This window comes from Pelophylax lessonae (genome assembly GCF_965119305.1).
Source record: "Pelophylax lessonae genome assembly, chromosome: 5".
Lineage (NCBI taxonomy): Eukaryota > Metazoa > Chordata > Amphibia > Anura > Ranidae > Pelophylax > Pelophylax lessonae.
In genome coordinates, this window is record NC_138772.1 from 531,418,111 (window position 1) to 531,432,287 (window position 14,177).

A 14,177-nucleotide genomic window follows, 5' to 3' on the forward strand; every position below is an offset into this window, starting at 1 on the left:
ATATTTTAAAACTCACCTTCCCCTGCGATCCCCAGCGGTCCTCCCGCCGTCCTCCCCCGCCGTCCTCCCGCTCTGTGCTCAGCCAATGCCAGCACCTGTCTTCCGGTTCCCTTCCCTGCGAGCGTTGCGACGCAGAGGGGTGAAACCGTCAGCAATTTCAAAAATGTAAATACACCAAATGAGATGATAGAAAGCTGTGATCCTAACGGATTACACTGTATAATCCCAGTTCACCACAGGATTTCACCTGCTGACTTTTCCAGTGCCCTGCCTGTGCTTTTCCAGTTATTTGCGCCTGAAAAATTGAGAACGACCATGGCGTCCAAAAAGCGTTCTTTTTGTGCAAAATCGCTTTTAGACGAACGGGAAAACAGCGACAGCAAAACGGAGTTACTTGAAGAACTGAGTGATAGCGATTCGTGGGAAAATTCGTCATCAGGTACGGAAAGTGACGACAGCGACGATTCTGATTTCTCTTTCCGTCACATCGCTCCGTTGGAAATTCTGAAGAATCATTTGATATACTTCCCAAATTTCACAAGCGATGTGCCAGAAAGAGACATCAGAATCTTCGCTGTCGTCACTTTCTGAACCTGATGACAAATTTTTCCACGAATCGCTATCGCTCAGTTCTTCAAGTAAGTCTGTATCGCTGTCGCTGTTTTCCAGTTCGTCTAAAAGCGATTTTGCGCAAAAAGAACGCTTTTTGGACGCCATGGTCGTTCTCTATTTTTCAGGCACAAAGAACTGGAAAAGCACAGGCAGGGCACTGGAAAAGTCACCAGGTGAAATCCTGTGGTGAAATGGCATGATACAGTGTAATCCGTTAGGATCACAGCTCTCTATCATCTCATTTCTGTATTTACATTTTTGAATTTGCCGCCGGTTCCACCCCCTTGCATCGCAAAGCTCGCAGGGAAGGGAACCGGAAGTTAAGTGCTGGCAATCGGCCGTGCACAGACCAGGGAGAGAGTGCGAGGATGCCGGGGAGGAAGGCGGGGGATTGCAGGGAAGGTGAGTAACATTCTGGGGTAATCCCGAGTATGGCTCGGGGTCCCGGGGTATTGAAAATTAACGCAGAGCCACACTCGGGAATACCGCTAGGGGGGTTAAATCCAAATTTGTTCATATATACCAGGGGTCTCCAAACTTTCTAAACAAAGGGCCAGTTTACTGTCCTCCAGACTTTAGGGGGGTGGACTGTGGTCATTGGGAGTACAACATTTCCCAGCATCAGTGGGAATAAACAATCAAGCTTACTAAGGAAGAAGATAAGAGGCAGCAGGCACTCCAATACAACAATATTGTTACTAACTTATATAATCCTTATATGTGCCGAGCTCAAAATGTATGAAGTCGGATTCCTCCCACTTATATAACAATGAAAGTGTAACCACTTGAAAAAGTGCTGGGTGCATATAGTGTAAACATCAAACGAATGTGATATGTATCATCGCATAAGAGTCCATTCACACTGATCCGACTTGGACCGCGACTTGTCAGCCTGACAAGTCGCGGTCCGTCACGATCCCATTGTGCGGTACAGGACCGGTTCTAATAGGAGCGACACAAGTCGCTCCGACTTAGAAAAAGGGTCATGTACTACTTCGGGGTGACCTGGAGCGACTTGCATAGACATTCATTTTATGAAGTCCCTGCAAGTCGTACCGAAGTCGCGCTGCACGCGACTTCACAGGTCGCCCTGAAGTCGGATCCGCCGTAGTGTGAACGGGGTGTAATAGGAAACATAGATCTCCCAATGCATAAAAACTTATACTATTCCTGAATCGGAAGTCACCCTATTACATTTAAAATGATAGGTTAGTAAACAGAATAGAAAAGTGCTTAGTGCATACTGTGCGAAAGTCATCAAGGAGCTGAGTATCAATGTCCTATCCAATGTCGGGGTCACTGTACCTCTCAATGAGTATTGACCACCTCCACAATTTGGAGACAGCTCACACAAAAACAGTATAAATGTGATATTCCACCAAAACAAATTAAAAACTTATATTAAGGTGCAATTATAAAGTCCACTTAGTGAAAAAAAAAGTGTCCAAAGAGTGGAAGACGGTTATAGGTTTGGGCAGTTGCCCTTTGTTTGTACCTCTGGTCAAAATTTGCATAGAAAGACACAAGGCACGGCTACCAGGTCCTCCTCAATACTATACATGCTAAGTCCATAACATTATTGCGTTGTAAGATTGTTTTCATTTTTTTATATGTATCTAGCTAGAAGATGAAACTAAAAAGCACAACATCAGAACCACAAAACTTTTGGATGTGGTAGGTGAACAGCTGAGAAAACTGGATCTTATGCAGCAACAAGAAACCCAGGATCCTTCCGAGCCTGTGCCTGAGCCAGAGCCAGAGCCAGAGCCAGTGCCCCCTGTGAAAAAGTAAGTAGAACACATTTTTCACATTCAGCAAGAGCAAATATTTGAAATACTACCCTCCTTAACCACTTCAGCCCCGCCCACCGTACATTTACTGCGGCACTCTGCCGCTGCTGGGCAAAGCGACGTAGCCCTACATCGTTGGTTCAGTCGCCTGTGGGGGGCGAGCGAGCACTGCCGACGGCGCGCTCCCACCCCCGCTCGTTCCCTAGGGAGCCAGGGAACGCAGCAGATCTCCCGTAGCAGAGGGAGAAAGACAGACGGCTGATGTAAACACAGCCGTCTGTCATTCTCCCTTATGGCACTTTTCCATTGCAATTACCGGCTCGGCTCTACTCGGCCCTGCTTGGCCCTGCTTGGCCCGGTTTGCTTTTCCACTGCTGGTACCGCATGGTACGGTGTTGGAACGGTTCGGTACAGTTTGGTATGGTTTGCTTTTCCACTAAAGTAGTACTAAAGATAAGTGGGTGGGATAACAACGATTCTCTGACCAATCAGTGGCTAGTAGTGACTGCATGCAAAGGATTGTGGGATATGGTACCAGTATGGTACCTCTTGGAACCACAATCGAGGTGGTACTGTTTTAGAGAGCCGTACCGTTCGGTTCCATGCAGTGAAAAAGCGCCGCCGTACCGTACCGTTCCTACACCATACCACACCATAGTGGAAAAGCACAAAAGCGAGCCGAACCGTTCGGTTCCATGCAGTGGAAAAGCGCCATTAGATTATCACAGAGGCTATGCGATCCTGCTATATAGGATCGCATGTCTCTGTGATGATCTCATAAGCCACGCCCCCTGATAGTTATAATCACACCCCTAGGGACACACTTAACCCATTGATCACCAGTAAAGTTAACCCCTTCCCTGCCAGTGTCATTTTTACAGTAACAGTGCATATTTATAGCACTGATTACTGTAGTAATGTCACTGGTCCCCCCAAAAGTGTCAAAAATTTCAGTTAGGGGTTCGATCTGTCCACCACAATGTCGCAGTCCCGCAAAAAAAAATCGCAGATCGCCGCCATTGCTAGTTTTAAAAAAAAAACAATAAAAATAACATAAATCCTTCCCGTAGTTAGTAAACGCAATAACTTTTGCGCAAACCAATCAAAATACGCTTATTGCGATTTTTTTTTTTACCAAAAATATGTAGCAGAAAACAAATTGACCTAAAATGTTAAATAATTTTGCTTTTCACATTTTTTTTGAGAATTTCATATTAAAAAATGTGAAAAATATTGTTATTTTTTCAAAATTGTCGCTCTTTTTTTGTTTATAGCGCAAAAAATAAAAATCGCAGAGGTGATCAAATACATTCAAAAGAAAGCTCTGTTTGTGGGGAAAAAAGGACATCATGACCGCGCAATTCTCCATTAAAGTCACGCAGTGCCAAGTCGCAAAATAGGGCCTGGTCATTGAGCAGCCAAATCCTCCGGGGCTAAAGTGGTCAAAAATGAAAACAATTCACTATAGCATAAACATTATTTAAAGATACTTCGTTAAATCTTTTTCTTTATTTTTTTTTTTTTTAAGGCAGGTGAAAAAAAAGAAGGCAAAGAGACCTTTGACGCCCCGTAAAAAGAAGGTAAGATATAATTTTTATTTTTATATCACTAGTGTTTTACTAACTACTTGCCACCTGTAGGACATCCATGGATGTCCTCGGGTTTCAATCGTTATACCGGAATGATGCCTGCCCCTAGGGGCATCCTCCTGGTTTGGATCTTTTCAGCCGGCTATACACAGTAATGCAGGAATGATCTGAGTGGCTAATTAGCCACTCAATCACTCCTACGGGTGGTGGAAGGGGGTCCCACCCTCCTTCCACGGCCGCCATCGCTGCCTTTCCCAGGCTCTACCACCCCAACGCAGAGCCCCGGAGCGATACGGCCAGAGGCAAATGTTGCACTGAACAGAGAGAGATGTCATTCCTCTCTGTAACCTCAGAAACCTGGAGCGAAAAGTTGTTTGTCACTTTAGGTTTTGCCTCTTTGTTTACCTGGCTGACAGCGGACAGGAAAGCAGCCGATTGGATCAATCTGTGTCTGATCAGCTGAATGGAGAGATTTGGGGTCTAATAGACCCCTTGATCTTTCCATAAAGAGGACCTATCACGGCCCATCCTGTCTCAATGGATGTTGTTCATCCAAAAAAAAAGTGTAAAAAAAAGTTTTTTTGTATGAAATAAAAAATAGTTGTAAAAAAAATTGAAAGTGCCCCCGTCCCACCCTGCTTATGCTCAAATGCGAACGCATACGTTACTCCCGAACACATCTGTAAAAGGTGATTGCATCACACATGTGAGGTATTGTTGTAAATGTCAGAGTGAGAGCAATAATTCTAGCACCCGATCTCCTGTGCATCCCCTGTGCAACCTGTAAAGGTGTTTAAAGCATCACCTTTGGAGAATTTTAACCACTTACCGCATACTGACGTATATATACATCGGTTAACTTTCCGGGGTTTAGTGCCAACGGTCGGCTTTCCGTTGGTGACGACCGATGCGGCTCGGGAGCCGCTCGATCGTTACCCTGGTGAGCGGGAGGGGACGTCCCCCCCTCCCGCCGCCTTCCGTGACTTTTAACGGGGCTCCCGTCCCACGGGGAGCCCCGAGCACCCAGCCGGCACGTCCGCCGGCTGGATGGAGTCCCGATCAAAGCCGTAAACGGCTTTGATCGGGTCTCCGATGACGTAACCCGGAGGCGGCGTCCATGACGTCACTTCCGGTTTACTGTGCTGCAAAAGGCGGCAAATTTAAAAAACGGCTGTATGCAATCCCTCCATTAAGAGTACCTGTCACTGCATATTGGTGTCACAAGGGATGTTTACATTGCTTGTGACAGCAATAAAAGTGATCAGATTTTTATTTTTTTTTTTAAAAACTGTAATAAAGTTAAAAAAAAAATAAAATAAATAGGACAAAAAAAAAAAAAATTTAGCCGCCTCCGTCACCGTTAGCTCACACACAAAAAAAACGTATACGGAAGTCGAGCCGGTAATGAAATCGCTGTTCAAACCACACATGTGAGGTATCTCCGCGATCGCCAGAGCGTGGGCAATAATTAAAAAAAAGAGCTACTCTCTAACTCTAAACTGGTAGCCGTTAAAAAAATTTAAAGCGTCGCCTATTGAGACTTCTATTAACCATAGTTTGTCGCCATTCCCACGGGTGCGCGCAATTTTAAACCATAACATGTTGGGTATCTATTTACTCGGCGTGACATCATCTTTCACAATATATAAAAAAAATGGGCTAACTTTACTGTTTAGGATTTTTTAAATGCAGTGAAATGTGATTTTTCAAAAATTTTCCCAAAAAAATGGCGTTTTAAAGACCGCTGCGCAAATACCGCGTGACAAAAAATATTGCAATGACCACCATTTTATTCTCCAGAGTCTTTGCTAAAAAAATATATATAATGTTTGGGGGTTCTAAGTAGTTTTCTAGGAAAAAATACTGGTTTTAACTTGTAAACAAAAAGTGTCCGAAATAGGGCTGGGGCTTAAGCGGTTAAGCACAGTAGTTTGCCGCCATTCCACGGGCAGACCCAATTTAAAAGCGTGACATGTTAGGCATCTATTTACTCAGCGCAACATCATCTTTCACATTATATAAAAAAAATTGGGCTAACTTAAGTGTTTTTTTTTTTTTTAATTCGTGAAAATGTTTTTTTTTTTTTTTTTTTTTTAAATTGCATTTGAAAAACCGCTGCGCAAAAACCGTGAAACATTATACAGTTTACAAGCTTAGCCACTAGCAGTTTTCCAGCATAAACCAAAGCATAGACAAAAAACATATATGTAATGAGAAATGGTCAGGCCTTGAGCATCTATCCAAGTGTTTCAAATTGTATCAAATTTCTTGCAGCGCAGTGATGCCAGCAGTGCAGTTTCTGCTGGGAAATGCACTTTATACAGCAGGAAGGGTCCAATTTATTGCAGTCTTTCAGCCAGACACGGTGGGAGGCAACGGCGATTTCCATTTAAAAAGAAATTCTTGTCTAGCATAATAGATAGCAAAGAAAATGAAGAATACAATTTTATTCACACGTACAGGCTTAGAATATTTTCCAAGTAGTCTGGGTGGTTGAACTTTACAGAAGAGCCCTAGGGCCGACCCTAAATTTAGTAAACAAGATTGTGAATTTCAAAGTCTGAATTCTGAGATTAAAATTCAGAATTCTGAGTTTCAAAGTCAGAATTCTGATGTTCCATTTTATGTGTGTATTCCTACTTAGTTTTTTTTATTTTTCAAATTTTTTACTGCTTTCTTTTTTCTTTTTGTTAAAAAAAAAAAAAAATTGAGAAGCTGTTTTTTGTTTTTTTTTTGCCCCATGAACAGGTCCAGGATGTTGAAAAGAAGTATCCAAAACCCTCAGGGGCCAATTAAAGGTCAGTGGTCCCATGGCCAGAAACCTAGGGTTTTGTTGCCAGGGGGGGGCACATAGTAAGTGTCTGCAGTTCTGCGGGCCATCCAGAGTGGGAAGTGGGTGCCCTGTGCTAAAACGCTTTAGATACCAGAAACTGGCACTGCTCAAGTGAGCATCATAAGGTTATCACTGTGTCATTTGCAAAAAAACAGAAAATTGTATCATACTTACCGTAATTTTCCTTTCCTGGTGCCTATCCATGGCAGCATACTAGCGTATGCTGCCATGGAGGCACCAGGAAAGGCATATCTTACCCACTAGACCTTCTGCTATATCTCTTACTCATTAAAAGGCTTGTTGGCAATATTTATCTGGAAGAGTTTTTAAAAAAAATATGGGTTGGGACCCAAATAGTGCCACAGGGGTATTTGCGATAGGTTGGCACATGTAGTAAACATATGCTATGACCCCCCTTTCGCTGCCAGGTCCACATGTCATATGGACCTGACAGTGAAGGGGGGGGAGGGAGGTACTCACACTCCCAGGGGCTGCAGCCACTGGGATTGTGTGTAGATCAGACAAGCCAAATTCTGGCTACCAGATGAAAGCAGTCTGGCACCTCCGGTGGCAGCACATTGCTTTAATACTCCCAGTAACGGACACCCTGCCCCATCATGTATCCCAGGTTCCACTTGCCCATTTTGCATAGTGGGTGCTGCCGGGTAAAGAGGAGGGAGTAGAGTGGACACATGTCTGCTCTCCTTTTCTTGTTGAAGACCTGGAAAGCAACATGTAAAACATCACTTACGGGTCCCCATGTCAGTTTCCTCAGGCCAAAAGAATGATAAACCGATGACCTATAGGGGGCTTTTAAAATGTTGCCTATGGAAAATATAGCGTAATAAAGTTTGTCACCATTTTATGTGTGCACGCAAATTTAAGTTTGACATGCTGGGTATGTATTTACTCGGTTCAACCTCATCTTTTATATTTTACCAATTGAGTAATTTTTTGCATGTTTGTGCACCAAATTAAAAAGTCTCTATTTAAAAAGTCTCTACTGTTTCTTCCAGTTACTTTACCAACACATACAGCAGATTCAGGTAGTTCTTAATAGCGCCACTTTTAGTAGACCTATTAATGCACCAAATTGAACAATAATTACCTCCAGTTCGTAGATAACCAGGAAAGAGTGATTTGAAGTCACAACAGCCTATTCTATTCAATACTTAGGGTATATGAGTACATTGGCTCCGGTAAGCATGCCTGCTGTATTTGTGGTTGTGGATCACTGAGTGACTTTGGGGCCACAGATTTATCTATCCGTTAGACGTTAGAAGGCATGTGGTTCATCTGTGGAGCCTTTGCATGCATTTGCAAACTTGTGCTAACTAAACCCCTGTTTTTACCGCATACTGTTAAACAGGTTCATTTGGTTGGTAAGCAAACTAGTCGGTGAGGTGAGCTGGGAATTTCTCTGGTTTTGTTCTATATATACAGTACAATATATATATATATATATATATATATATATATATATATACACCCCTTGACGACGTCAGCCTATGACGAAACGCGTCCAAAGGAGTCTACGGCGACGCTAGCCACCACAAGGAGACGTGGCGGCCATCTTGTTGGCGGGACACAGACGTGGACTGTAATACATGGGAAATGTCTACTCTGCTATATTGACTCGACTACCATGTAAGCAGTTTTATTTTCTTACATGATATTAAAACATTTTTTAGATAATACGCTATGAGAATACTCTTGCTTTGTTTCACTTGGGCACACTTGGAGGGCATCGTACCTGTCATCCTGGAGGAGTGCTGATGTGACTATACATGTGATATGCGGGACATGACCTTTGTAACGAGGGTCCATGTCATCTGGTAAGAGGCAGTGTGTCCTTCAGCCTGGTGGTGGTCTTGGATCTTTTAACCCTTGCACATGTTTGTGTGGAGTGGACATTATCACCTTGGGGACTTTTCCCCTTTATATGGACTTGCATCTTTGCCTTTTTGATCAGCGCTACACGCTAAACAGGGACTGAGCATGAAAAGAAGGGAGGGACTAAATACATAGAACATGCTCTTGCTACAGGGTGAGGTAGGGACAAAATTATTTAAAAGCAAACACATTGGTTCATTTGGTTTGGTTGTTTTGGTTTATTTTTTGTGTTTTTTTTCTTCACAAGAATGTTGTATACTTTGAATTCAGATCGAATTCTTTACATTTTTTGTTTTCTTTACAGATGCTTTCTTGGCACTCAAGGTCCCAAAGAAGTGGAAGTTTCGGGAAATACGTTGACTGATTAGTGCCAATTTAGTTAGAAGACAATAGATATTGTTTATGGTTTTTTAAACTTTTTAATGTTTTTATAAAATTCTGGTTATAATTTTTAAAAAAATCCTTTTCCTGGGACAAATGGAGAAACTTTTCTCAGGCCTCATCACATATATAAATAAGTTTTAAGTTTATTGGTATATTGACATAAAGCTATGGAACAGAATAGGAAATCATCAGTATAGTATCCAGTATTACTTATTAATATGCTTGTTATGTTCCACTAGTGATTACTTTGTATGCTTCACTAAGCCTCTGATTTATGAGAAGCAAGAGCTTGATCACAGAATGCGCCCATTTGGGGTGACTGGCCCAACCTCTGTAAGGGGGTCAAACACCAACACCCTAAGGGGAAGTTCATGTGTTTCAATTTATTACATTTCTTTCTTGTACCTACTGTGCACTCCAGATGCTTAAATTGTACTATCGTTGCATCAATACATGTATAATGAATGTACTGTATTGTACTATTTTTCTTTTTTTCAAAAAAAATTTACGGTTAAAAAAAAAATCCCTTTCCTTTTGTCTTCTTTTGGTACAATGTTGTTTGGGATCAGTGGTATATCATCCAGTGTGCAGAAGTGTGCGGAGAACACGGGCCCCAAGGTAAGGGGGGGGGGCACTGTGCCCTGTCACACACTTCGAGTAATCAATTGCATTTTATCAGCAGCGCTGGATCTACTGCATCATCTCCCTTGCTGGCCAGGACATTTCTGCTTGTGAGCTGGGGGTGAGTGCACTGTACTGTGCGGATTCTGTAATATCTCACCCACAGGGATCCTATGAGTGAGATATTGAGACACAGGATTGGCAGTGCCCAGCACAGTCTGCTATATGAACAGGACAGAGGAGGCTGAATCTACTCTGCATCCCATTCTATCCCTGCTGTGTCTGCCCCGCCCCACACTTCACCCCCCTGAGCAGCACACACAGCAGTGAAAGGGCCCGCAATAGACACGGCAGGTTTAAATAGAGCACATAGCAACTCTAGATCCTGGATTTCTGAGCTAGGGGTAGTGCAGCCTGGGGCCATAACTGGTGACTGAAAGTATACTGAACTCCCCATCTCTCTCACCCCTCTCTCTTTCATCCCCATCTCTCGTTCACATCCCTCTTTCTTTCACCCCCTCTCTCTCTCTCACCCCCTTCTCTCTCTAACCACCCTTTCACCCCCCTTCTCTCCCTCTCTCACCCCCACTTTCGCCACCCCTCTCTCTCTCTTTTGCCTCTCTCTCTCACCCCCCTTTCTCTCACTCCATCCTCTCACTCCACCATCTCTCTCTTCCTCTCTCACCCCCCCCCCTCTCTCTTACCCCCCCCTCTTTCACCCTCCTAGGACCTCCTAAAATATGATAGGTAGTCAGGAAATCCAATGCGTAATTAAAGACACTTGAAACCCTAAGGTCGCACATTGGATTTTAGGGGGCCTGTACATGACTAGTCTTCCAAAAAGTCTCATACATGCGGTATCCCCATACTTGGGAGAAGTAGCAAAATTTGTTTTTGTGGGTGTGATTACACATATTCCCACAGCATGTGTGAGAAATATCTCATGAAAGAGACAACTTCCGTCACACATCCTCCTACTCTTCTAATGTTGGGCATATATGTAATGTTTTTGTTTCATGCAGCCTGTGGGCTGTACGAAAAAAAAAGAACAGATTCCTTCATTCACGTCAATCGATGTAGATGATGAAATCTCTGCCAGAAAAAGTGTATGCCCAACATTAGAAGCTTCCGTCACACCTCCACCCACTCTTCTTGTAGACAGGTTGCCAAGTTTCATTAAGTTTAGGCCATCTGGATGCCTAGGTTGGAAGGGAAGAGCTTAATTTGACGTGGGTAACCACAGGAGGAAATAGCCACCAGTCATTGGCATGGAACCTGGTTGGGTGACGGGTCCTCCAATAGTTAGGGGGTTTAGTATTCTGACTTCCTCCCTATCTGTCTGTCTCTCCCGGTCTACAGAAGTGGCATAGTGTTTCAGAGATCTTTGGCCTGGTCACTGGGTATGCAAGGCAAGAGTTAAGTGGGAACACGAATGAGGTCTGCTCTAAGTCCTTGGCATGACCCCATTCTGTTACTGGGAGTGAGGTAATAGAGGTTCACTGACTGATGGAGTGGGCAAAGGTTTTGCATGCCCCTCCTAATGCAACACATATACCTGTACAAGTCTATAGGACAAGGGACAACATCTTCTGGAGGGACTCTGCATACACACAAGTGGTTCATCTCTGCGTTGGGGGACTGCCTTAAAATGTAATTCTTCACATGACCATGGCCCCTGCCTGGTCCCAGGCAATGATGAGCGCACCGTCAGGCAAGATAATACCCCTGTGCTAGGATGAGTGACTCCAGACACCACCTGGCGTAGTCCAAAGAACCCACCCCGGGAGGGGGGGTAGGCCTCTTATGTGACCCAGAACTTGGCACCCAACGAGTTAATGGGAAACATGAAGGAAAACTCCATCACCACCCGCCTATCCCCACCATCCCTCTTGTATTCTAATGTTGAGCATGCATGTAATGTAATTTTTTTCGTTAATCTTGGAGGTTCCTCCATTCACATTCAAATAATGTCTCATTCAATGATCTCTGCCAGGAAAAAAAGTAAGAACGTATAAGCCAAGCCTGGGGACTACTGCCCCCTGATCACCACACACTGCTAATGCTGGGCATACATGTTTTCTTTTTTTTTTAACTGCGGATGGGGACATCTCCCCCTGCGGCGCTGCAGGCAATGATGTATGCATTCTGAGAGCAGCACCCTGCTGCTCTCAGAATACACAGATTAGTGCTGCATCTGATTGGCATTCCTGCAAAGCAAACCACAACAGTTAACAATAATCCACAGTAACAATATAACATTAAAGTGATACTAAAGTCTCTTTTCTTTTGTTAAAAAATAATAAACATGTCATACATACCTTCTCTGTGCAGTTGGTTTTGCACAGAGCAGCCCCGATCCTCCTCTTCTCGGGTCCCCCTTCGGCGCTCCTGGCCCCTCCCTCCTGTTGAGTGCCCCCACAGCAAGGAACTTGCTACGGGGGCACCCGAGCCTAGGCACAGCTCCGTGTATCCATTCAGATATGGAGCTGCAGCCCGTCCCTGCCCCCTTTCTTTCCTCTTTGGATCAATGATTTTGATTGACAGCAGCGGGAGCCGATGGCGCGAGGGAGAGTCCCAGACAGCCAAGTCTCTCGTGCATCATCGCTGGATCAGAGGGAGTTCAAGTAAATATTAGGGGGGCTGAAGGGGGCTGATTCACACTCAAAGCTGTATTATCCTAATGCATAGAATGCATTAAGCTAAAAAACCTTCTGCATATACAACCACTTTAACTTTAATTAAAAAAAAAAACATTTTTTTTTTACTTTTTTTGTAACTTAAATTTTCAGAACAATAACCTTTCCAGACTTTGATTTTAGGGTCTCTCAAAATGTGATAAACAGTTTTCTGACTACCTAACAACTTTGAAATTGTGTGGACCCCTATACTGTGCTAGGCTGTACCTTAGACTAATAGTCCACCATGATGTGGTAGCGACGGAAGTAGAGACCAGATTGGCTGGGACAGGAGGGACAAAAAATGGGTGTCATGCCTTATTCCACATTTACCACAAACGCAACATCTTTTTTGGGGTGACCTTTGTGTTAAGGTAGGTTGAAGGACATCTGGAAAATGCCTCTCATGCAGCTGGCTAACTGCATCTGGATTTGGGCTTTGGGTCACAGCTCCTTCTGAATACAAAGGGGCTGAGACAAGCGCTTCTTGAAATTTTAGGAAGGATCCTGTTCTTCCAGTAGATTTGTAAAATACCAAACGCATTATATAGAGCCAATTGAAGTAAATATATAGACACTTTTTTATACCAGTGTCTAAACCTACGGGAGACTAAATATGGCTTCTTTATTTGGTTGTTGAAATCTACACTTCCCATTTTTCAGTAATAGCAGATGCCGTGTGAATTTGGACCTTTGTGTTTAAGTGAATAGAAGACAGGATGAATACATCACATTTGTCCTTCCATTTTACTGCTAGTAGGTCTTCATTCTGCAACAGGGCTTCCTACCCCTTTCTAAGTGGGGTGGTAACGAATTGTTGGGGGACGCACCTGCAATTTGGTCGCATGGTGCCACTGTAGCCAATTTTTTTAAGGAACAATTAGTATTGCCGTTATTGTCTCATATCATCTCCTGGCCACTCCTGCAGGGAAAACAGGCATATAATCAATCAGGTCTGTGGACCAATATAATCGTAATTCATTCTTTTTGTAATGCCCATGTTAAAGTTGAACTATAGCCAAAACTTTTTTTTTCTTTTTGGATAGAGCAAGAGAGGGTTATAACCACTGCCAGTTTTTTTTTTTTTTCCCACCATTTTTGTGCCATTGCGGAGATTTCCCTTCACTTCCTGTCCCATAGCTAAACTGTAAGTGAGAGGAAATCCCTGGAAATTAAGGAAATTCCTTCGGGATCCCCACTACACCAGAGCTATTGTCCCCAAATGGAAGATGGGGACAATAGCTCTACTATAGGGACAATACTCTTACTGTGGGATTTTCTTTTATTTTCACTTTCAATGATAATGATAAACATGACAAATAGAGAGAGTGAATATCCTTAATGGGGGCACAGACAGCAATAAAAAATGACAAGGGATCTAATCTCTCTCCAATTTATCCAAAACAAAAAAAAAAGTTTTTGCCTTTGTGACGGAACCGACCCACAGTATTCTTTTTGCTTCCGTCAGTATACTGCTTCCTCCAGTCTTGAACATAGATATCAGATATTATCGCCGCCATATACAAGACTAGCCAACAATAGCTTGTATAAGATCTGGAACTGTTTATTGAACAAACTCACACAGAATATATACCCCACCAGGTCAGGTGAGGTTGATTACATTATCGTATGCAGATGAAATTGTATACAGAAATAGAATTAACATAACTAAGGAGAAACCAACACAAACTGAATTCTTCTTCCCCCTCTGGCAACTAATACTGTAGCTGAATGTGATTTAATTAACTTGCTAATTAACTCAGCACTTAAACCAGCCTGG

The 14,177-nt window shown here is 43.3% G+C and overlaps 1 protein-coding gene across 1 annotated transcript in view; it reads left to right on the forward strand.

Annotated features, from left to right (window-relative positions):
* LOC309556579 (uncharacterized protein) overlaps positions 1–9,081 on the forward strand; it is a gene marked incomplete at its 3' end in the record, with an annotated part of 52,391 nt that extends 43,310 nt beyond the window's left edge. Inside the window, exons 4-6 of the mRNA XM_082259021.1 lie at positions 2,233–2,399; positions 3,931–3,982; positions 9,022–9,081. Coding sequence (XP_082115147.1) covers positions 2,233–2,399; positions 3,931–3,982; positions 9,022–9,081 — 279 coding nt within the window. The remainder of the gene's footprint in view (positions 1–2,232; positions 2,400–3,930; positions 3,983–9,021) is intronic.
* Positions 9,082–14,177: the final 5,096 nt, after the last annotated feature.